General features: G+C 34.8%; 1 protein-coding gene across 8 annotated transcripts in view; it reads right to left on the bottom strand.

Moving 5' to 3' along the window:
- Positions 1 to 26,243, bottom strand: part of LRCH2 (leucine rich repeats and calponin homology domain containing 2) — a 115,886-nt gene that overhangs the window by 42,376 nt on the left and 47,267 nt on the right. For 7 of the 8 annotated variants that reach the window (XR_015723447.1, XR_015723446.1, XR_015723445.1 and 4 more), the window contains exons 7-14: positions 21,971 to 22,058; positions 21,557 to 21,668; positions 21,274 to 21,371; positions 21,118 to 21,176; positions 19,078 to 19,185; positions 12,746 to 12,811; positions 3,983 to 4,031; positions 3,788 to 3,904 (exon numbers count right to left, since the gene is read on the bottom strand). Coding sequence is in view for 4 of the 8 variants with exons in the window: in XM_087860223.1 (XP_087716349.1) it covers positions 3,788 to 3,904; positions 3,983 to 4,031; positions 12,746 to 12,811; positions 19,078 to 19,185; positions 21,118 to 21,176; positions 21,274 to 21,371; positions 21,557 to 21,668; positions 21,971 to 22,058 (697 nt within the window). In the remaining 4 variants the exon portion in view is untranslated. Of the gene's footprint in view, positions 1 to 3,787; positions 3,905 to 3,982; positions 4,032 to 12,745; positions 12,812 to 14,804; positions 14,895 to 19,077; positions 19,186 to 21,117; positions 21,177 to 21,273; positions 21,372 to 21,556; positions 21,669 to 21,970; positions 22,059 to 26,243 lie in introns of all 8 variants that reach the window. The other variant, XM_087860226.1, reaches the window with a different exon arrangement.

Here is a 26,243-nt window from a genome sequence, read left to right as displayed (position 1 = left end):
ATCAGGCTCCTCTGCTATGAGCCTGCTTCTTCCTCTTCCACTCCCCCTGCTTGTGTTCCCTCTCTCGCTGGCTGTCTCTATCTCTGTCGAATAAATAAATAAAATCTTTAAAAAAAAAAAAAAAAGAAATCAATCATCAAATGCATTTAGAAATCCATGTATTATTATTTTTAGAAGAAATTAAAGTTACTAATTTATATTAAACATAATTTATCAAAAAATTAGATGTTCATTTTTGTCGTGTATCTTATTAAAAGTATTAATACATTTCTGTAAAATGTAAAACATATATGCCTTTTTGTAAAAGATTTTTAATAAAGTAATGTATTTCCTGAAATACCTTTACTTTGAAAAATGCAGTGACTTTATTTTGGCAATGAGGACATTATTTTATTTAGTAGAGTAGTAACCTACACAAAAGTGGTCTGGGAAGAGTTAGTGTAACACTCCTACAGTGATTTACTTACTCATATAATCTGACCCAATTTATCCTCTTGCTCACATAATCTGGCCAATATGTTGAAACCTTTTTTACTTAGTTTCAGAGGCTTACCTGAAAAACATTACTATTCAAAATCAGTCTTGGCAACTAAGAAATAATAAATAAAGACACCCACATACACAAAGATACACACAAACACTTTCAATAAATATACTGAAAAACAACAACGCCATTAATAATTTACCATGGAACACAGAGAAATCTTGTGGCTCAATCATTTACATGTGTTAGGATAAAGTTGCACAGAAGCTCCATGTTTCTTAACACCACAAAGTGAATGGGGCTATCACTGAGTGAGCCTGGTGATATTTGGATATAAATCTCTAAGGCAGTATATTTTCGTGTTTAATCAACTCTAAATCCAGATTAAGTTCAGTAATATAGCCTATGAATAACCCTTTTGATTCTTGGGAGATGGGTGATTAAGTTAAGAGAAATTTTATTTTTGAAATAAAGACACTTCATAGGTATCAGTAAGGTCTTAAGCAAGAAAATACTGGCGATTCTAAAAAATGGTTTTGACTTAGAGAATAGTATCTCAGGTTTATATCTATTTTTTTTTTTAACATTTTGGGGGGGGGGAACTGTTGCCATTCAATTTTTTTCAGTGTCCTAACACTGACATCTTCTGACTATTGAGGAGAACTACATTATCTCCTTAAAATATTTCCCAATGACGGGGCGCCTGGGTGGCTCAGTCATTTAGCGCCTGCCTTCGGCTCAGGGCGTGATCCCGGCTCAGGGCATGATCCCGGCCTTCTGGGATCGAGCCCCACATTGGGCTCCTCCCCTGGGAGCCTGCTTCTTCCTCTCCCACTCCCCCTGCTTGTCTCTCTCTCACTGGCTGTCTTTGTGTCAAATAAATAAATAAAATCTTTAAAAAAAAAAAATATTTTCCAATGACTAAAGCTTAACTTTGTACCCACTTTATTAAAAGAATGGAAGAAATTAACATTTGTTGAATGATGATAATGTAATGGACATTTCAAAGATTACCTCCTTCGATCTCTTATCGACTTATAAAATAGAAGTATTATAGGAGATATGTTTAAGCCTTAAAAAATAAAATATTTAACAAATGCTATTAAGTCAAAGAACTATTTTTTTTTAAGATTTTATTTATTTATTTGACAGAGAGAGACACAGCAAGAGAGGAAACACCAGCACGGGGAGTGGGAGAGGGAGAAGCAGGCTTCCCACTGAGCAGGGAGCCAGATGCAGGGCTCGATCCCAGGACCCCAGGATCATGACCTGAGCCGAAGGCAGATGCTTAACGCCTGAGCCACCCAGGCGCCCCCAAAGAACTATTTTTTAAAGGCTCACTGAGGTTTCTATTAAGACTTTATTGAGAAGTTCACTTGGGTTACTGTAAAGTATTTTTAAAAACAATAAAACTGTATTGATCTGAAAGTTTTCGTTTGATATTAGGCTATCCACAGTAGATAAACATGCAGTGTAGCATAGGCTCTGGGTTCAAATCTTGGCTCAGCTGCTTATTAGCTAAGTGATGTCAACCATATTACTTAGCCTCTCTGTGCCTTAATTTCCCCATCTGTAAAATAGGAATGATAATTGTACTTACTTCATAGGGTTGTTATGAATATTAAATGAGTTGATATTTGTGAAGTACTTAGTGTCCAGCACTTAGTAAGTGCTACGCAAGTATTCTGATAAACTGTCAGAATTCAGATGCTTTTACTTTACTAGTAGATCAAATAAATATCAAAATCTCTTCCATTAGTAAGAAAAACTAAAATTTCCTCCACATCATCACTCATTCATCCAGTTTTATCTACTAGCCAATTTTATTGTCTGCCTTTGTTCAAGGTCCTATAAACTGAAAGAGGAGATTCTGAAATAAATATCAGAATGTAACTATAGGGGCGCCTGGGTGGCACAGCGGTTGAGCGTCTGCCTTCGGCTCAGGGCGTGGTCCCAGCGTTGTGGGATCGAGCCCCACATCAGGCTCCTCTGCTATGAGCCTGCTTCTTCCTCTCCCACTCCCCCTGCTTGTGTTCCCTCTCTGGCTGGCTGTCTCTATCTCTGTCAAATAAATAAATAAAATCTTAAAAAAAAAAAAAAAGAATGTAACTATAACTGCAGATCTGTAAAGACTTGGGATAAACAGACTTTCACCATTACTGACCACAGTTCTGCTTAGAATGTCCTCGTTTTTTTTCCCCTATGTCTTTTATTTCTTCATTATCTCTCATACTGACCAGGTAACATGAAGCTCAATAAAAGGATCCTGTAATTACTTGCAGAAGGATGAAACTTATCACAGACTTGCTACAACACATAACATTCTTGTTCTGGTCACATGATACTACTTCCAAATATGTTATATTCCCATATAAGGAAATAGATCAATGTGTACAGATAACCACTTCTGCCAAATACAGAAAAACATGAAATATGATCCTATCTGTTAGTGATATAAACTTCAAACTACCTATAATTTAGCATAGAACTATGTATTTACATAAAATTATTATTATCATTATTATTATTAGATAAAAATTAGGCTTTGGGAAACAAAAAGGTGCACAAAAAGAGAATTTGGTATTCATGGGGCAGGAAGCTTGTCTGCACTGTTCATTTGAGTCAGGAATTCCAATAATGGATTCTGACTAGTACTGAAGATTATGCTAATTCCACTGGTATCTACAAACATAGCAACCTTAACCACAAATGAATAATACTACAATATTTACAAAGGCATACACAGTAAAATTTCATTAAAACCCTGTTAACTAGAAATTTGGGATGATTCAAATAGTCTAAGCTTTTAATTTAACTAAGATAAAAAAACCATCTTAAGAAATCTACTAAGGTAGCAAGAAGAAAAACTGGGGGAGAAACACTTCCAAGCATTTCTAGAGCCATGTAAATAGCATTTATTGAGACAGAAACAGTTAAATGCTAATTGCAAATACATGTGAACTATATAGTGAAACAAATCTACTGAGAGACCTTTTCTAGGCAATTCTTTTAAAACATAACTATATATTGCTACAACTAGCAGTATAAGCAAACATTCATCTTTCATGTCAAGTATCTGGTAAATCACAACATTAATCTACAATGTCATTCTTAATTGTTCTGAATTACTGATATTTTATATATTTAACTGGATCATATTATCTATACCCATGCATGTGGGAAACGAAGAAAAAATAACACATTTACTATAGGTAACTAGAGCTATAATCTACCTTATTAACACAAAACTTATAAAATCAAAACTAAAAATTACAAAGTAAGTTTTGCAATTTAATAAAGTACCTTGAAATATTCTTTTCTAAGCTGTTTGCTCCGCCTCCTTTCTTCATTCTGCCAGATTATAGGTTGAGATTCTGGCCACTGCTGTTCATCTATTTGATCCTTCTGATTTTCTAAGGGCTGTAATGAGACAATTTCTTTTAACTAAATAAATGAGAACAAAATATTAGATATAATAGGAATTCATTTTCCTCTTACCTGCCATGTGAGGGGTGATAACGGTGAATTAACTTCATCTGCTGAGACACTACAAAATTAAAGATGGCTTAATATGTTAAAAAATTTAGAATTACCCTTAGGAATTTATTATGAACAATATAAAGTTGTCTCTTTTTTTTTAATACCAGAAATCTAAAGAATTTACCCATGTCTATGATTTGAACTAATAACATAAAGTCGACAAAAACATATTTAAGTTCCCAATCACTTCTATTCCTTTAAAAAACATCAAAAGGAGTTTATTTAATATCATCCTATGCAAAGGACTACTCAAAGGACTTTTTAGAGGCCAAAAGAAATGTAATACCTAGACATACAGTGAAAAAACAGAATGTGTATTACATTAAATCATTACAAAAAACAAATACAAACCTAATAATTTTATACAAACTTATTTTGTTTAAATGCCAAAGAGATTAGGGGAGTAATTCCTTTTCGACTATTGAATTACAGATTATGAAACCCTAACCCTTCATTCTGACACACAGGGGCTATGGTAGAAATTCTTTTCATCTGTTTTTGTCAGGAAAAGTAGACCACACATTTTATCATTAGGTAAGAAGTTCCTCTGGCAAAAATACACAGACAAAATGCCCACAAGAGCTGTTATTATTCAACACTGTTGTAGAACTTCTCTACTGCACAGTAAGAAAAGAACATTTAAAAATTAAAGAGAAAGAAACAAATTTTCAAAGTTTATGGAAGACATGATTATCCAAGGGGGAAAAAATCTATTATTATTAATAAAGACAGTTACCAATTGTAAAAAATATACAAAAGTTAATAGCTTTCTCATATATCAATTATAACAAGCTATAAAATATATTAGGAAAAAAATTCGTTCATAAAAGGAAGGAAAAGCAAAAATACTAGGAACAAACTTAACTTAGACATGCACAAGACCTACATGAAAAAAATTACCCATGTTGGGGCACCTGAGTGGCTCAATCAGTTAAGCATCCAACTCTTGATTTTGGCTCAGGTCATGATCTTGGGGGTGTGAGATCGAACCCTCAATGCTGAGCATGGAGCCTGCTTGGGATTCTCTCTCTCTCTCTCTCTCTCTCTCTCTCTGCCGCCAACCCTGTTTCCCAACCCCCATTCACGCTCTCTCTCTCTCAAAAAACAAAACAAAACATAACAAAACAAAAAGCAAACTACCAAATGTCTAGTAAGGAAATTGAGTAACTGGAAAGTTCTTAGAAAGACTACATATTATAGGTATAACTGCTTCAAATTAATTGACAGCAGAAATAAACTGTAATAAAAAAAACAAAGTATTCTGGGGCTTGTCTTGGAAATTTGATAAAAGAATTTCAAAGTTAATTTGGAAGAATAAATGATTATGAAAAGTTATATAATAAAGGGGACTTTCCTACTAGGAAATTGCATATATTCTATTAAAGTAATTAACTACTACTAGATCCAGAATTTATAGATTTTTCCAGTGGAAGACAAGTACGGGACCACAAATATAACAACTTACGATTTAAAAAATGAAATTTACAATCATCATAGGAATGATAGGTTATATAGCAAATAGTGTTGAGACAACTGATTAACCAATTACAAAACAGACATAGAAAGAAAGAAAAACAGAGGGTGAGGAGGACAGGGAGTGAGAAAAAGGAGGAGAGAGGGTGCAAAAGAGGAAGAAAAAAACTAAATACCTTACCTCGTATCAAATACCAAAATTAATGACTAAAAGATCTGAATATGAATAAAGATGAAATCACATAAGTATATGAAAAATATGGACAGTAAGTTTTTAAATGTTGGGGCAGAGGGGGTATATGGAAGAAACAATTAAACTAAATATTGACAAAATACACAAAATATAAGAATTAGACTTTGTGTCTGGCCAAGATAGAATAACAGTGATCAGATTTATAACCTGGCAGAAAACACTAAAAGAACAAACAAAATATATATAACTCTGCTTTCCAAGACACTGAGTATCAGGCAAGAAAAAAAGTCATTTTATCCCTTACGATGGGTAACAAACAAGGTAAACCCCGTAACTGCATCAGGTTGCTGCAGGAAAAGAGTTTCCAGGCTTCTAGCCCAGAGAGGAGGAACCAAAGTAAGACTGAGGGGGCTCCCTGTATTGAGGAGACAAAGCTGGGAGCCAGGGTGAAAAAAATGGATGGAATTAACAGAACAAAGTAATAGAGAAAAAAACAATGCACACAGAAAGAATTTAAAAGTTCTACAGAAGCATTCTTAAGATTTTCAACAGAGTACTGAGCCCTGATCATATGTATGAGAAAACTACACTAGGCAAAAGAATGAATTGCCAGAAAGATTACACAGAATAATTCCCACCCAGAGAGGACTATGAGTAAATAATACCAGTTCCCATCAGCCAGACTGGAAAAGCATATAGTTCATGGGGCATCAGCTATAGTATTAAGAAAAGTCTTGCTCCAGTAGGGGGCCAAATATGGTCCCACAGTAAATGCCACCTGATTCCACATAACAAGTCATAAAACCAAGTCCCTGAAATATCAAACTGTCGCCAAGTAATTTTAACCACATCCTAGAACAAAGTTCAAGAACATTTATAATAGGGGCGCCTGGGTAGCGCAGTCGTTAAGCATCTGCCTTCGGCTCAGGGCGTAATCCCAGCGTTCTGGGATCGAGCCCCACATCAGGCTCCTCTGCTGGGAGCCTGCTTCTTCCTCTCCCACTCCCCCTGCTTGTGTTCCCTCTCTCGCTGTCTGTCTGTCTCTGTCAAATAAATAAATAAAATCTTTAAACAACAAAAAAAACACTTCCCCTTTAAAAAAAATATATTTATAATAATACTGTAAAATCCAGCATCCAAGAAGGTCAAGTTCACAATGTCCAGCATTCAATCAAAAATTCAATCAGGTAATGTTCAGGAAGCTAGAGGAAAAGGCTAAACATGTTAAGTACAGACCCAACAGACATAAAATAGATAAAAATCAAATTTCAAGAGATGAAAAGTACAACATCTGAAATTAAAAATAAACTGGATGGGATTGACTGTAGATTGGACATTTAGTAGAGGGGTGCCTGGCTGGCTCAGTTGGTACAGCATGAGACTCTTGATCTCAGGGTTGTAAGTTTGAGCCCCACTTTGGGTATGGAGATTACTTAAAAACAAAATTTTAAAAAAAGTGATTAGTGAACATAAAGACTTAGTAAAAGAACTATCAAAAATCAAACATAGAGGGGGCCTGGGTGGCTCAGTGAGTTAAGTATCTGCCTTCAGCTCAGGTCATGATCCTGGGGTCCTGCTACTCCCTCTCCTACTCCCCCTGCTTGTGCTCTTTCTCTGTCAAATAAATAAAAATCTTTAAAACATTTAAAAAGAAAAATCAAACACAGAAAGAAAAATATTTAAGAGGACTGAACAGAACGTCAGCAATTGGTGGGAAACTTCAAGTAGCCTAATATAAATATAATTGGGGTTCCAGAAGAATAGGTCAGGGGACAGAAAAGATATTTGAAGAAATAAGGGCCCCAAATTTTCAAATTTCATGAAATCAATAATACCACAAATTTGAGAAGCTCAAAGAACTCCAAGCAAAAGAAAAATGAGGAAAACTACACCAAGATACATGATAATCAAATTACTTAAAAACAAATAATAAGTAGAAAATGTAAACAGCAGCCAGAGAGAAAAGACACATTAGGTCCTATGAAACAAACATTGACAACAGAATTTTCATTAAAACGCACACACACACACACACACACACACACACAATCCAGAGGACAGTGGAAAAAACTCTTTAAGGTACCGAAAGAAAACAAAAATGTCAACCTAGAATTTTGTATCAGCAAAGATAGCTTTCAAAAATGAAGGTGAAACAAAGACTTTCTCATACAGAAGCTGAAAGGATTGAAAACCAGTGGCCCAGTAATAAAAGTAGGGTTAAAGTTTCTCTTTCAGGTAGAAAGAAAATTATACATGGAAATACAGAGCTACACGAAGGAATGCAGCAGAGATGGTAACTAAGGGAGGAAAGATAAAAGACATTATTCTGATTATTTAAATCTCTTTAAAGAAATAATTGACTCTTTAAAGCAAAAATAATAGCAATGTATTATGGGGTTTATAACATGTATCTAAGTAAAACATACAGCAACACCACCACAGAAGCCAAAAGGGAAGAAACAGAAGTATACTGCTGTAAAGTTATGCAATATGTGAAATGGCATAATAGCACTTGAAAGTAGACTGCAATAAGCTAAACACTATATTTTTTAAATTTTATTTATGTATTTTTGTCAGAGAGAGAGAGAAACAGTGAGCAAGCACAAAAGCAGGGGGAGCAGCAGGCAGAGGGAGAAGCAGGCTCCCCGCTGAGCAGGGAGCCTGATGTGGGGCTGATCCCAGGACCCTGGGATCATGACCTGAGCCAAAGGCAGACACTTAACCGACTAAGCCACCCAGGCATCCCAGTTAAACACTATACGTTAAACCCTAAAATAATCACTAATGTACGATAACAAAAAATTATAGCTAATAAGCCATAAACAGGAATTTTAAAATAAAATTAAAAAGAGGAAAGATGGCTATAAAGAATAGATAAGACAAAAACACAGAAGAAGATGGTAGATTTAAATCCATTAATATCAATAATTCCATTAAATATAAACAAAATTAACACTGCCATTAAAAGATTGTCAGATTAAATAAAAAAGGAAGGTGCTACCATATGCTAAAGACAAGAAACCCACTTTCTCCACAAAAACACAAGTAGGTTAAAAATAAAAGGATGGAGAAAGATGTATCTATCATGTTAACACTAATCAAAAGAAAGCTGAGATGACTACACAATATCAGAAAAGTAGACTTATAAATATAAAAAATGTCATTTCAAAATGACAAAGGTATAAATTCACCAAGAGGACACTACAGTCCTAAACATTTATGTATCTAACACAGAATATATGAATATATGAAGGAAAAATGATAGAACTTCAAAGCCAAATCCCCAATTAGTCCTGGAGATTTCAATAGTCTTTTCTTAATAACTGAAAAAACCGACATTGTAGTGTGCTAAGGGGGTGGTGTGGCCGCAAAGACAAACAGTAAACAAATAAAGAAGTATATACTCAGAATGCCAAATGTTAAAAAAAAGTATAAATTTAGACTGTCAGAGGGTATTAAGTTCTTTGGAGAAAAATAAAACAAGGTATGGGATGAAGGACAAAGAAGTGGGGGAGGCATGCTCTTTTATTTAAGTTGCCCAGGGAACCCCTTGCTGATGAAGTGAAATTTGAGCAGAAACCTGACCCCAAGTGAATAAGCCATGTGGTTATCTGGGGGGAAATCATTCCAGGCAGAGGCAAAGTCTTGAGGGAGCAGGAAATGCCTGGTGTATTGAGATTCAACAAGGAGGCCAGTATAGCTACAGAAGAACTAACCAAGCAGGACCGGGAAGACCCAGGCAAGAGAGGAAGACAGGAGGGAGCCAAATAATGCAGAGGTTTGTAAGTCCTTAAAGGACTCTAGTTTTTATTCCAAATGCGATGGGCAGTATTAGAGAATTATGAAGAGTGACATGATCTGACTTACGTTTCAAAAAATACCAATCTGATGCTTTTTTGAAAAACAGACTAAAGGAAAGCAAGGGCAGGAGACCTGTTGGGAGGCTATTTTAATAACTGAAGTTAAGAGATGGGTAGAGCTGAAATAAGTCAGTCAGAGAAAGACAAATACATGATTTCACTTGTATGTGAAATTTAAGAAACAAAACAGATGAACATAGGGGAAGGGAAGGAAAAATAAAACAAGAGGAAAACAGAGAGGGAGGCAAACCATAAGAAACTGTTAATATCAGAGACCAAACTGAGGGTTGCTGGAGAGGAGGTGGGGGGGGGATGGACTACTAGGGTGATGGGTATTAAGCAGGGCACTTGTGATGAGCACTGCGTGTTGTACGGAAGTGATGAATCAATAAATTCTACTCCTGAAACCAATATTACACCACCTGTTAAGTAACTTGAATTTAAATAAAAACTTAGAAGAAAAAAAGAGTAAAAATAATAAAAATAAACAATAAAAATAAAATTTTAAAAAATTTTAAAAAGACATGGCAAGGGCTAGGGTGGTAGGCGTGGAGGTGGTAAGACGTCATCAGATTCGGGGTATATTTTGTAGATAGAGTCTACAAGATTTGCTAATGGATTAGATACGGCATGTGAAAGAAAGTGACATGTTAAGGCTGACTGAGGTTTTTGAGCTGAGCAACTCTAAGGATGAGTTGACATTTTCTGAAATGGGAAAAATACAGGAAAAACAAATTAAGAGGTACAACAAGTGATTAAGAGTGTGGTTTTGGAAAGATAAGTTTCATATGCCTATTATATATCCAAGTGGAGGTGCTGAGTAGGCAACGGGTTATACAACTTTGTGGTGTATATATATGTACACACATGCACGTGCAAATATTCATGCACACAGACAGAAAAAGGGTCTAAAGGGAAAAATACCAAAATACTATGACTTATTATCTCTGGAGAGTGAGATAATAAGTGATATTTATTTGTTTGTTTATTTTTTTGTGTGTTTGCTAAATTTTACAATTTTTCAACAATAAAGCTACATTATTGTTTCTAGAGAAAAAATAGAGTGATTGTTTTGAAAATGAGAAAAGTAGAAGTAATAGTTATATGACAGAGAGGCCAGGATTAGATATCACACTTTTGAGGTTTGGGCAATTAGGTCTTTCTCAAGAGAATATTAGGAACCTGGGGAAGAAGCTCAAGATGGGAATGAAAGGAAGTGAGGGGGGGAAAGTAGTAACACAAACTTTAAGGAGAGCAAATATATAAGATAACAGAATCAGTATTCAAAAAGGGAGGGAGTGGGTTATATCCAATTATTGAAATTTGAGTAGAGGAATGTTTGTAGACTTGAGTATAAAAAGTCATCCTTACACTTGAACTGAATTCTGAAAGACTAAGTGAAAAAAAAGAAGAAAGGGCAATCCCAGTAGAAAAACCAGGATATAGAACACAGAGATGTGAAACCATGATAGAATAAAGAAAAAAAGTACTGTTCCTAACAGCAAAAGGTGCCAGTGGAAGAGTGCATGATAATGTTTAAGGTAGGCAGAAACTCACTTCAATCTTACGGGTGAAATTAAGCATTTTCAGCTTTATCCTGAAGTGATAAAGAACCTGTAGAAGATAATAAATGGCAGTCACACAGTTAGACGGTTTTAGAACCATCACTCATATCAGTGCAGAAGACAAACTTAAAGGTAGACAAAAGTGAAGAATGGAGATATGTCTGGGGACTGTTGCAGTAATCCAGGAGGAAAAGAATGGGACCTAAACCAACACGACTGTGCTAAGAATGGAGAAGTTGAGAGAGATGCAAGTAATGTTAAGAAGCTATAATTTTCCGGGCACCCAGGCGGCTTAGTCAGTTAAGCTTTTGCCTTCAGTTCGTCATGATCTCAGGCTTTCTGCTCTGTGGGAAGTCCGCTTCTCCCTCTCACTCTCCCTCTGTGCGCTCTCTTTCTCTCTCAAATAAATAAATAAAATCTTTTTAAAAAATTAAAACAGGGGCGCCTGGATGGCACAGCGGTTGGGTGTCTGCCCCACATCAGGCTCTTCTGCTATGAGCCTGCTTCTTCCTCTCCCACTCCCCCTGCTTGTGTTCCCTCTCTCGCTGGCTGTCTCTATCTCTGTCGAATAAATAAATAAAATCTTAAAAAAAAAAAAATTAAAACAAAAATAAAAAAGAAACTATAATTTTCTGTGACTGACTAGATTGGGAGGGGTACATAAGAGAGAAAAGTTTCCGATGATTTCAAACTTGCTGACTTAGGTGACTGCACATTCACTCAGGCAAACTATATAGGAGAAGAAATAAATTTGGGAAAAAATAAGTTCAGTTTAGACTGTGAGGTATCCAGGAAAAGATATCAGTGGGATGTGTGAATCTCAAGGAAGCAAAATGTTCTTGTTACCATATGTTAAGACTTGGGGTTCTGGAACCAGACAACCTGGGCTTGAATCTTCACTGTACCACTTACTAGCTGCGTGACAAATTATGGTAATTTCTGAGCCTCGGTTTTCTCCCTTACAAAAGGGGGTACCAACAGAAACAACTGTATAGAGTTATTATGAGGATTAAATGAGATAAGACCCACTCACAACAGTTTGCATAAAACAAGCATTCAAGAAATGTTAATTCTCTCTGTGTATACATATATACCCACCCTACCCCCAGCCTTGCACCTTTACACTCTTGCAGGAATGACCCAGGAAGTGAACCTGATGCAAATTTTCAAACTGCCAAAAAGATAAACAGAAACTTTCAAGGTCTTCTAGTTCTCTGGAATTCATATATATTAACTTAGACCCTGTATTCATATAGAAAAATTTAGAAAAACCCAATTGAAATGAAATAAAAAAGTGAATGACAACAGAGAACGAAAACAATATTGAAGAAACATTATTCCCAGCAGTAATGGTGATACAATAAATGGTTTGCTGAGTTAATAAATAAATAAATGCTTCTATAATTACAACAAAATGCAGGTATGAGCACAAAAAGAGATCAGCATTTTTTAATTTGTTTATATCAAAAGTGAATTTAACTGGCGCTAGAACACATTTCTTCATTAAATTATCTAGTTACATTAAATCTATACCATTTATTCAATTAAAGCCCACATATGGGAACATCACTGTTAGAGAATCACGTTTCATTATAAAATATTAAATATAAGGACTAAAATATTTTTATACCTCTTTTCGCATTCCACAGTTTGTTTTGGCTTGTTTCTTGGGACAGAAGTTGAATGATTAAGAATCCTAGAAGTAAATCAATACATTAATTCCAAAATACATTAAAGGGAAAAGTGTTTACACATGATATAAAAGATCTCCATAATAAACTGCATCTGGTCCATGAAGATCTCTGCTAGAAAACAATGTTTACATATTATTTAGATCTAATGCCCATGGCTATTATGAAGGAATGAAGCTCATCAACTCTTCCACGCATCTTCTTTCATAAACCTTTTCTTGAGGCCTGGGTTATCTTCTAACCATGCTATTGCCCTGTGTATATCTAACTTTTGGCTGAGACAGAAAATAAACAGATGCAGATTGTTTAGGTGCCAGCATGACTGATTTCATTTTCCCAGCACAGCAAATGACACGAGTTATGCTGATGTAACTGATGACCATTTTGCCAAAAGCCAAATAACAAATCTTAATTCTAAATGTAAAGCCATGTTAAAGTTCAATTCTTTAAAGAAAAAGCTCACATTTATTAAACTTTTAATACTCAAATTAAATGGTATTTGAAGAAAACAAAAAAGAAAAAGAACGATAAACCATCATGAGAGAACTACTTGTCCATAATTTTATAGAATTCTAAGTATTAACCTCTAAGTCAAAAGTAATGAATTAATAACTTTCTTTCACATAAGTCACTAACATATTTAAGAGTTCTATTACACTTTTAATATCCAAATGAAATGGTATTTGAAGAAAACAAAAAAGAAGAACGATAAACCATCATGAGAGAACTACTTGTCCATAATTTTATAGAATTCTAAGTATTAATCTCTAAGTCAAAAAGAAATGAATAACTTTCTTTAACATAAGTCACTAACATATTTAACAGTTCTTAATATTTGTCTATTTACTATAGATTTAAATGTAACTTACTTTCCAATTTTAAAGTTTAGTCTTACAAGGAATAAAATATGTCTTTTATTCAAAAACCTTTGGATGTCAACTATCATAACAGAGGAGAAAATAATTTAAAATTAAGACTACATATTTACTACTGGAAGATATCACAAGCTAACGATAAGCTGGTAATTACAGACAGCTGGTTAGTCTAAAGAAACCAATCTCCGTTACCCCGGTTTCCTCACTAGCTTGGACGGATTAAAGCCTCCCTAGGAGGCTATCATAGTGAGGAGCAAAGGACAAGTATCACAGGCAAAGCAGCGTGGCTTTGCACCAAACAATTTTGAGATTAATGACACCTTTACTCTTCTTAGTATGGACATATACTAAAATTGCACTTGATCCCGAAATGCAAAAGAACAAAGGTAAAAACTATCTAAGACTATTAGGAAGAAATACATCTTTAAAGAGTGATTTTAAAAAAGGAGACGTTGGGGCGCCTGGGTGGCACAGTCGTTAAGCGTCTGCCTTCGGCTCTGGGCGTGATCCCGGCGTTCTGGGATCGAGCCCTGCATCGGGCTCCCTGCTCCACTGGGAGCCTGCTTCTTCCTCTCCCACTCCCCCTGCTTGTGTTCCCTCTCTCGCTGGCTGTCTCTCTCTCTCTGTCAAATAAATAAATAAAATCTTTAAACAAAAACAAACAAACAAACAAAAAAAGGAGACGTAACTGTGAGAACTGTCCTGAGGGGTGAATGTCAGAATTATTAACAGTGGGAGGTGAAGGGATCAAACTACAATGCCCTCACTACAGTAAATTCTGAATTCTCCTCAAACCACACTTACTAACATTGTGATTACTGTTGTGTATGAATCATATTGGAGCAGAAAGAAAAACAAAGTTGAGATCCACTTACCTATAAAATGTATTTTATATACTTGAGAATTCCCCTATGTAAAAGTTCGTTTGTACAAGGATATTTAATGTTTTACTCTGTGATACTCAGAGTCAAAATAAACATCTACTTTATCTAAATATCTATTCTAGATTATTAACACATTTCCCTAACCCAGTTACTAGTACTATATTTTAAGTAAATGACTACAAAATTCAGCTGCACCAACCTGGCCCTTAATACTTAAGGCTTCCACAAACTCGAGATACCTTGATGCATGTCCTGCTGCTCTGGTCCTCTGGAAGAATTTTTCACTGAATGATGCTCTATAACACAAAGGCCTCCATCTGTATTCACATTTCCCGTACATCAACCAAACCAAAAGATGGGAGAAGTAAGATGTTTTGGAAGAGGACAGGGAAGTCATTAGTAAGGCAAGCAGAAAAGAAAGAATGGATAGATTTCAAGGGTTGAAAGAACCACCTCATTAGTTATAACAAGCTAGAAGTTAACATGATGCTCCTCAAACTGGAATATTCATATATAGGATCAGAAAAAAAAATCACATAAAATAGGTTATGTATATAATTTCTATAATTCTAAACCAAAATAATAAACTTCCCAAAATGTGATTTTCCTTTCCATGATCCTTAATTATACTTCAATATAACTTTTCAAAATTACTTTTTTATTTAGCCATATTACATAGTACTAAAAAGCACATTTTTCGTCAATAAGTGAAAACTCTCAGAACACACTTAACAGCAAATAAAATAATTATTAAAAAGAAATACATATTAGAAAATACTACACAAGTTAGCAGGAATGAACATGCAATGGGAACCAGTCAACTTAAGCTATTCATTGCAAAAGCCCACGTATATCGTAATCTTTTCTTTATGATGATAACCACACAAATTTTAAGAAGCCAGCTAAACATCAACTTATTGAGCCACATAATAAGAATATCTGTATAAGAAAACAAACAGGGGGCACCTGGGTGGCTCAGTCAGTTAAGTGTCCAACTCTTGATTTCAGCTCCAGTCATGATCTCAGGGTCATGGGATTGAGCCCCATGTCAGGCTCCACGCTCAGCGCAGAGTCTGCTGGAGAATATCTCTCTCTCCCTATCCTCCTGTCCCTCCCCCCCAAAATAAATAAAATCTTTTAAAAAAAGAGAAAGAACAGTAGTTATTTCCTAATAATTAGGTAAGAGGGTCGGTGGAAATTTGAAAAATTAGCTAAATAATTTAGAATAGAACATTAAGATAATTTTTTAAGATAATTATTTTAAATTTCCCAAATCACAGTGAAGATTAAAAACTTACAGAATAGCTATTTTAATATAGGGAGCTTCACTGATTCAGAGGGACTTAATACACTCAAATTCAAGTAGAAATAATCCAGTACTTTAACAAGGGGGGGGTAAAGATTAGCTTCTAAAAACTCAACAATAAACTCTCGAAACAAAGTAGCTTAATCTATGCATCTCAGACAAAGAGGGAGCAGTCTTCTAAAAACTGGCCTTCAGACTCTGAACACTTGTGAGTTATCTACCTGATAGTTTATTTCATCTCCTTTCCCACCCCTTTTCATTATTAATTCTGTGCAATACCCTCTTGTTATTTTCCTAGAGTAGTTTCATCCACCAAGTACTAGTATAAACTTGCTTAAAGAATAAAAGACACTTTTAAGAATAGTATGAACTAAACAACTGGCAAAACTGCTTTAAGAAAATCATCACTGAACTCAATCTAAGCAGTTTTTTTAATTGTCTCTAATTTGGGAGTACATGCATTGCTTCTTTCAGCTGAGAGCTAACACTACATTTACCTTCAACTAGCAGCTAGCTAAATAACAGTTAAGTAGCATACAGTCAGAGCAGGAGTTCTAGGTGGTACTTTCTGTTATGCGAAGGTAATCTTACTCCACATAAATCATTTTAAATCAAGACAAACAACAAGCAAAAACATTACAATGACTGTGTTAAAACCTAAAACGAAATGTTATAACTCCTGATTGACTTACAATTTTATTTTATCTTAAGATTTTATTGATTTATTACTTAGAGAGAGAGAGAGAGAGAGAATGCACATAAGCAGGGGCAAACGGACAGGGAGAAAGAATCTCAAGCCGACTCCACCCTGAGCATGGAGCCTGACACGGGGCTCAGTCTCACGACCCTGAGATCACGACCTGAGCCGAAATCAAGAATCAGGCATGTTATTAACCAAATGAGCCACACAGGCATCCCTGACTTGCAATTTTAAATAGCATTTCAAATTCTTCATTAATAAAGTTGGAATCTAAAACACAATACAGTGTGAAAGAGAAAATCTGTAACCAGGAAAGGTACAATTAACACCAAATCCTCTAAGGGATGGATATAACTTTATAGAAGTTTACTTTTGATTTTTTTGGACTCACTCAAATCGAGTACTGTGCAACAGCAAACAAAAATTTTAATTATCTACATCTACGAGATGTGAGCAACAGCAATATACTTTAGAAGAAGGGAAGAGATTATTTACTGGAGAAAATACTACATTCAGCATACAAAAATTCTGAGACCAGTTTAAGTTCAGCCATTAACAGAACAGAATTGGCCAAGGATCTAATTTAAATTGTCTATAAATTATAGATTTTAACAGTAAAATGTGCTCCTTACATTATGACCAGATATCATAAATATTTTAAGGCCTTCCAAAATAAGTCATAATTATTACGTTAATGTCACTGCATATTAATATTTATCTTAAAAGATCTATATTCATATGTGCTAACATCTGAAAAGGCTGATGAAGAGAAACATCAGAGATAGAGAAATTACTTTTGCATACATCTAAAAAAATAAGTTATTTAGAAAGAACATAACTAAATAAATGGTTGCTATTAGCTTTAAATTTGTTAAACTCATCTTCCAGCAATCAATTAACTAATAACAGTATTACTGAGTACCTACCATGTACAAGGCACAGTGCTAGGCGCTATTTTGTACAGATTACAAAACTATCACAAAAATAAAACCTATGAAACATCATTTGATGTTGTTTCTAAGCTAAAAAGAATAATTCAAGTTATAGGAATAGATGAAAAATAGTAGAAAACTGAAAAATATAGAAATGATATATATGACATTGTTAAAATCTAAAATTATACACTCAAATATTATACTTAACATAATCAGAGAAATAAAAATTGCTGTGGGTTCTTTTAAAATCAATATCCTCTGCCCATAATGATAAATACAATTATTTCACCTTTGGGTAGAAGAGACAGAAACTCAACTATTTTTTAAGCTACACAGAGCAGGTGGTGGCTTGCTTCATCGAACCTCTTAAACCATGGGGGCGACCAATACTTTGATTATATTGGAGGAAGAAAAACATACATAACCTCACAAGTAGCCAACACTAAAAAAGGCCAATTAGAAATGAATCATAGGAAAAGATTAGAAAATAAATTTCAAAGAAAAGGGTGAAAGAAAGTTATGGTAGAAAAACAACATGAACTGGGAATGTGGATACATTAGATATAGAAGGGATAAAGAGGAGTGATATTTTCTAGTATGGTTTTTAGTTCTATAAATGTAGTAGCTGTACAAAAAAGGATATTTAGTAATTATTTTTTTAAAAATAGTGGCCCTTAAAAGCAGACATTTGCAATTTGATAAGTTTCAATAGTAATTATTTTTCAAAGCATATCTAAGAGCAAATGCCACTGTACTTAAATTTTAAACGTTCCAAAACATGTTCATGTGACCCACAAACATTTATTGTTTTGGTTAAGAGAAGTAAAATACTTATTAGCTACCCATGTTAACGTACCAAAATTATTCTTTTAATTTTCTCAAAACAAAAAAACACTCGAATATTCTTTATTATTTCGAAACTATAAATGCAGTACTCTCGGTACATGAAGATGGAATAACAGCTGACGCTCAACAGCACAGCAATCTTCTCCTGTATTGAAAATGGACTGTCACTGATTTTATACTCATTCATACATCTTCCTTATTGCCAATGGCATGTATTTGGAGAAAGCCTAGCCAGAGGGAGAAATAGTCATTGACCAAGGAACAGTCCAAAGTGAACCTATGACCTTCAATTCATGCTGATTTAATCAACCATTATAAAACCCCACTCAATTCTAAGGAGTTTACACGTATCCCAAGTAATCTGGAATCTGATAAAAAGTGCACTACATACACAAACATGTACTTGGGGGGAACCACTTACGATGTATCTAATGCTATTGTGAGCTAAAATGAATATCAACAAATAAATCAGTTATTATTACTTAGTGCACAGGAATAAAAAAGAGATATCTACACCATATCTAAATAAAAGGACTATGTGAGTGTAAGTACGTAATTTTACAGGTCTCTCCTAATTATTTCCTATTGTCTTTTAGTAGTTAGTCCCTTGACATAGACCTTAAGATGGTCCTATTGTTTACTGGAAACTTCATTTGATAATCTTTGAATAATCATTTAATGATTATAAAGTCTGCCTATTTAAATCTCATTACTGAAAAAAATACCTGTTCTTCTGCTCTTGCTGCAATAACTGAGCGGCTATTTTCCTCAAATCAGTTACTTCCTTCAAATCATCATCCTCTTCCTCTGCAAGTAACTGTTCTTTCCCAAGTCTGAAAGGTGACACAAACATGGTTATCCAAAATGTACAGCAGATGATATTTTATGCCAGCTTCCAGAAATAGAAACCATTTATTCATTTCTAATATCACTATGAAAAGCTAAAATCCTAATGTCCCTGTATTTAAAATATTAAAATAAGAAATAAGGAATATTTAAGGAATATAAAAACATATCTTCTACTCAATAGGAAATGTACCATACTGGTGATATTAATATCATTAATGGCTAACAAAGTAAACTGTATTATCATTTTGTAATTTCTGAAATGTGTAATTTAACAATGCATACTCCCCAGTCTTGAGTGTAATAAGAACTGCAAAGCTCTAATACGTCTGTCTTTATAAATATCTAATATTATGAAAATTTTATTAAACCACCCTACTTTTATCAGTTTATTCATCATGATGTTCAAAATCTCCATGTAAAATGTTTTAGTAAAAGAAATGGAAAATAGGTCCAAGTAACATTGGCAAATTTGCAGGAAAATGCTCATTAAAATATGTAATTTTTAATCATTCAAAGAGAACAAAGGAATTTTTAAATAAGTTGTTCTCCAAACTCTAGTAATTTTATCCCAAAGGTATTTCATTTAAAACACAGTATCAAATCCTAAGATTTTGTATCTTGACCATATCTTGTATACCACTGTGACACTCAAGTTAATGGAACTGTCTTCATGAGATAAGGTGAGAAAGTAAGAGAAAAATGAAATATAAAGAGTCCAAGACAAAGCAATGTACCACCTTATGGGGCACCAGAGATGACTAATTCATGACTGATTAAAAAGTTACCAATGAGGTCACTGGAGGAAGCACAATGTAGAGAAAAGAGAAAAGCTTAGGGATCAGAGAGAGCTAGGTTTACACCCTAGGTTCTAGTGGATACTATCTAAGTGGTTCTAGGCAAGAGACTTTATATAAGTCTCCAAGCTTCCCCTTCCTCATCTGTAAAAATAGGAACAGTACCAACCCTGTAGGATTTAGTGAAGATTAAATAAGAAAAATGAGGGGCACCCGGCTGGCTCAGTTGGAAGAGCATGACTCTTGATTGTGCAGTCATGAGTTTGAGCCCCATGTTGGGTGCAGAAACTACTTAAATAAATAAAACTTAAAAAAAAATCTTTGGTGCACCTGGCTGGCTCAGTTGGAAAAGCATGCTATTCTTGATCTCGGGGTCATGAGTTTGAGCCCCATGATGGGTGTAGAGACCACTAAAAAAAAAAATTTGAAACTGTAAAAAAATTTTTTAAAAATAAAAATAAATAAATAAGAAACATGGGAAATCACATAGCACAGATCCTGGTACATGGTAGGCATTCAACAAATGTTCCTTCCTTCCATCCTTCCTTCCTGCAGCTACGAAGCAACTTTATGGAGTGACTGAATACGTCAAGTCATATTCCATTATTTCGTAAGATAAACGATACAGAAAAGATCAAAGTGAAATGATTTTAATAAATACAGAGGTAAATACCCTTAAAATTACTATAACCAGTCTGATGAAATGGAAAGTGTATTATATTAGACCAAGAGTTGGAACACCTGAGTCCAGACACTTGAAACTCCAGGTCTGTTTCCTTATTGGCCAAATAATGCACAAAATCATCTATTTTAAAGAAATGCTAAAGAGATCAAATGAAGCAATGTATGCGAAAGTACAGTTCTCCTTGGTAATGATAATAGGAGAATTATACTTCTGGGAGGTGGGGAAAATGTATATAACATTCAGCTTAATTGCTTACTCTACTTTTCAGTTTACTTGAGGAATGCAGGCAAATGAAATACTTACAAATTAACTATTGAAACATAACAGGTAAATGAACCAAAAATTCTATTTTTTCAAAGTACTCTTTCAAGTAGGAATACCTAACAAATATTTCATGTATAAGTAACATTTCAATTCGAGAATTCCTGTGTGCTTACCTTTTTTCATCTCCCAATTCTTCATTTTTCTGAGATTTCTCAGGACCTTTTTCTTTCCCCTTATATAAAAGAAAGTTATAATTTTAAATCTGTGTGGTGTACTTTTGTGAGATCAAAGAAAATATGTTATTAGTATTTGTTCAAAGTTTTCTTTACCTTAAGGAAAGAGACATATGACCCAATATGTGCATCTCCTTGTTCAGGAACTGCTACATCTTCTGTGTTGGGGTCAATAAAATCATACACCTCTTGGTCTAAGTATAGATTAATATTTGTTAGAAAACATAAATAGTAAACAGTGTGTTTTCATACCGTATCGTTTAGAAAAAGTTGATTTTCTCAGTAAAAGAATTGGCTGAAGATACTATAATTTTTCAAAATGCATTTTTAATAAGGACAATATACATGAAATAAAAATAGCAGACACCATATGAATTACCTTTCTGAGAATCAGGTTTACTTCCTATTGTGTGACTGTCATTTCTTGATGTCTGCTCTCTATTTGATTCTGAGACTTGAGAGTGAAGGCTGATTGTGTCATCATCTGATGGCTGAAAGAAATAAGCACAAAGTACAAATGAGGCATTTTAAACATAGAATAGGATTAAGTTGCTTTAATTTCACATAGGACACGTAGAATATCTGCTTTACATCTCCAGTTCTCAAACCAAAAATTAATATGTTAAGTTACTGCTCTGCTTCTAAAAATGTGCATGTCCTTTTTTTCACTTGAAGTCATAAAATGTAATAATGATATTTTTAAGCAAAATATATCAAGTGTGTGCAAGTGTCTACCTATTTCAAAACTCTAACAAAATTTTAAAATAAAATATCAGCAATAGAAAAGACTCACTTCTGTTGTAGATAATCGTTTCTCTCCATTATCACTTCCAATTCCAGAGTCAGGGCCATGATTTTTATTTGGATAAAAGTCTTCCATACTATGGAAATAGAAATTCTAAGGGCAATTAGGGTTTTCTTCTTAAATAAATACAAACTTGACCTAAAATTTCCCTAGATGATACAGAATGCATTCTCTTGATGTCTAAAATCCTTAAGGACATGAAGGGAAAATATCAGGAATCTTCCTATAAAATGTTTTATTCATAGCCCTCATGTAATATTTTCCCTGATGTGCTCTGTTGTAAAGTGTCAATTGTTGGGCACCTGGGTGGCTCAGTCAGTTAAGTGTCCAACTCTTGGTTTCAGCTCAACTCATGATCTCAGGGTTGTGGGATCCAGCTCTGAGTCAGGTTCCACGCTCAGCAGGAAGTCTGCTTGAGATTCCTTCTCCCTCTCCCTCCTCCCCTCTCTGATCCTTCCCCCACCCAGCTCGTGTATGTGCACACAGGCGCACGTGCACACACACACCCTCTCACTCGAAAAAATAAATAAAATCTTTAAAGTGTCAATTGTTGGGGCGCCTGGGTGGCACAGCGGTTAAGCGTCTGCCTTCGGCTCAGGGCGTGATCCTGCCGTTATGGGATCGAGCCCCACATCAGGCTCTTCTGCTATGAGCCTGCTTCTTTCTCTCCCACTCCCCCTGCTTGTGTTCCCTCTCTCGCTGGCTGTCTCTATCTCTGTCAAATAAATAAATAAAATCTTTAAAAAAAAAAAGTGTCAATTCTTAATTAACCTATTACTTCTCCTGAGAGATTCAGAAAAGCAGAGAGTCCTGCTAGAAAATGACCTTAATGAAAGACCTTTCTATTTTTCTGGTTTAACAAATTTCACCATAGAACACTGAAATATTTTTTAACTTCAATTCATAGTTTCTTCATTAGCTCTAAAAATATGCTTTAGCTTTATAAATAATGCCCATCCAAAAATTAAGAGAAAAGGCAAAAAAAAAAAAAAAGTCAGCAAAGCAGTGAATAAGCAATTGTTTTGGTATGAGGATAGAGCTGTCCTTGCAAATTTCTGAATTACACAACAGTATGCCACCCAGGTTGCAAAGTATTTTTCACTTTACTTTGCAAATTTACATACATGCAAATTCGCATACACTCTATACAGACCATTTTTTATGTGCCAGGAATTAGGCTAAGTGCTTTAAAGATGATACCTCATACATGCCTTGTTTAAATTCTAGGAGGTTGGTGTTTTCTTGTTTTGCAGGTGAGGAAAGAGAGACCAGAACAGATTAAACAAGTTACTCAATGACCCACAACTTACAAATGGCAGTTTAAATTTGATCTCAAGAATCTAACACTAAAGTCCCTGATTTTAATCACTATGCTATTATTTCTTCCCCAAATACTGATGTGTATACTTCTCAGGAGTGTATCAATAAACTCAGGTAAGCAATTACCAAGTAAGTGTCAGGCACTATGCTGAATGCTTGAAATGAAATGAGATGAATTAAAAAATGTTTGGCCTCAAAGGGCTCTCAGCCCAGAGAGGAAGTATGTTTATGTATTTTGAAGACTATGACAAAGGTCAATATAAAGTACTATGAGAAAAGAGAAATCAATTCTTGGTAAGTTTAGGAAAGGCTTCACCCAAGAAAGTGGCATTTGAGCTTAGTCTTGAAGGATAAAGAGAGGCAATACTTGCTATCATTTATTGAGTGTCTACACTGTATTAGCTACTGTGCCAGATACACATCATATTTTATTTATAATCCTTACATTCTGCAATTTATGCATTATTTCTTTTTACAAATTATTTTTTCTTATAAATTTCTTATTACATATTTCTTTTTACAATATGATTATATTCATATTTAATAGATATATATATTTTTTAATGAAGCTTATAAAAGTTATCTTCCCAGGGGAAAAATGTAAAATTTTTCTAAAAGATTATTTATTTGACAGACAGAGAGAGAGAGAGCACTAGCAGGGGGAGCAGGAGAGGAAGAAGCAGGCTCCCCGCTGAGCAGGGAGCCCAATGTGGGGCTCGATCCCAGAACCCTGGGATCATGACCTGAGCTGAAGGCAGACACCCAACTGACTGAGTCACCCAGGTGCCCTGAAAAAATGTAACCTTTACTGAATATTGTTTCTTGAACTAGTTGCCTAGCACATATTTAATCCTCACAACAAGCTTATGAAGTGGGTATTGTTAACATTTTAAATAAAGAAACAGGCTCAGAGAGATTAAATAACTTACACAGGCTACAGAGGAATTAAGAGGTTAAACCATGATTAGAACCAAAATCTATCTGCCACCACTGCACAATAATATATCCATGTACTATACTAAAATATATGTGTATTTGTAATAGTTGACAATGATAGTAATAAGCTATTTGTTGAGGAATTGTTTGGGTTAGGCATTGTGTTAAGTACTCTATCTACATTATTTAGTTTAATCCTGACAGCATCCGTATGATTATTTTCCCTTTTACATGCAAGGAACCTAAGGACTAGAGACGTTATGACACAAGACATAAAGCTATCAAGAGCTGGAGAAGGGCTTCATGGGCATATGTGTCTGACTCCAAAAGCTGATATACTTAACTACTATAATGCCTACCTATGTAGAGTAAGAGTTTACAAAATAGTCAAGGCATGGAAGGCTATTCTAGGTAGTAAGAACTATAAAGCCAAAGGCATGAGTGTCAAAGTGGAAAGTGCATACCTGAATCTTCTAAGTAGTTCAATACAGGGTATGAGTAGGAAATTAGCATACCCAAGAGTCACCTCATTAAATAAACTCTATTAACCTGAGCTATTCTATAGAGTAGCCACTAGCCATCATATATGGTTACCGAGCATTTCAAATGTGGCTAGTCTAAACTGAAATGTGCTACAAATGAAAAATACCCGATTTAAATGTTGAAATGATATTTTGAATATACTGGGTTAAATAACATATTATTTTTTAAAGATTTTTTTATTTTTTAGTTTTTTTAAAGATTTTATTTATTTATTTGTCAGAGTGAGAGCACAAACAGGGGGAGCAGCAGGCAGAGGGAGAGGGAGAAGCAGGCTCCCCACTGAGCAAGGAGGCCCGATGCAGGACTCAATCCCAGGACCCTGGGATCATGACCTGAGCCGAAGGCAGACGCTTAACTGGCTGAGCCACTCAGGCATCCCTAAATAACATATTATTAAAATTAATTTCACCTGTTTCATTTTTACTTTTTTTTAATGGATTACAAGAAAATGCAAAATTATATATGTAGCTTATATTACATTTCTATTGGACATCATTGCTAGAGACCATCTCCAAAATATATCTCAATCCTGTCCACTCCTTTTCATCTCCACTGTAATCACCCTATTCAAGACCCCTTGATCTCTTAGAAGTACTTCAACAACCTAACTAGTCCCTGTGGTTCTGCTTTTGTTTACGTCCAACCTGTTCTCCTTATAAGAGCCAAAATAGCTCTTTTTTAAAACATAAATCAGATCATGCTATTCTCCTGCTTGTAACTGTCCACTGACTTCCCATTGCACTATAAGTAAAATTCAAACTCCTTACCACAGCCTCCAAAGCACCCACATGACTCGAGCCCTGACTACTTCTCCAAAATCAACTTGTACATCTGTACCCTTCAGCCACTCTGTTCCAATCATGCTGGTCTTTCAGTTTCTTTAACACACCAAGTTTCTTCCTAACGTAAGGCCTTAGCAGATGTCATTCTTTCTGTCTGAAATGCTCTTTCCCCTCAGTCTTTACACAACTAGCTTTTCTCCTTTCAGGTCTTGACTTAAAACCTCACCTTCCCAAAGCGACATTTACCGACCACACTCCTGAAATATGTTTCTTTCCTTCACAACACTTGCCACAATTTGCAATCGTATGTGTGTATGTGTATATTTACTTCTTTGCTTTGTTTGCTGACTAACTCCTCCTCTACACTGTGGACTCCATGAGGGCCAACACCAAGGAATACATCATTCAACAAAACATACACTGAGCCTGCCAGTAGGCATTTGACTGATACTGGGGGTTTTTTTCCAACTGATACTTGTGAAATAAATAAATGACTAGTTTAATGAATGCCATTACTAAAGCATATTCATTTTTAAATAAATATAAAGCAAACTAATAGAGGTTAGAGTATGAATAAAGTCTAGTTTTTGTAGAATTGTTTGGTCTATTATCATTCACAATAATAAACAAATTAATCTTTAGGTATTAAATATAATGTTTAGATATTTAATTTTACTTAG

This window comes from Ursus americanus, chromosome X (genome assembly GCF_024610735.1).
Source record: "Ursus americanus isolate L20-20 chromosome X, mUrsAme1.1.p, whole genome shotgun sequence".
NCBI lineage: Eukaryota > Metazoa > Chordata > Mammalia > Carnivora > Ursidae > Ursus > Ursus americanus.
The sequence above is the reverse complement of the archived record's forward strand: the minus strand, read 5'-3'. Positions and strand labels throughout refer to the sequence as shown.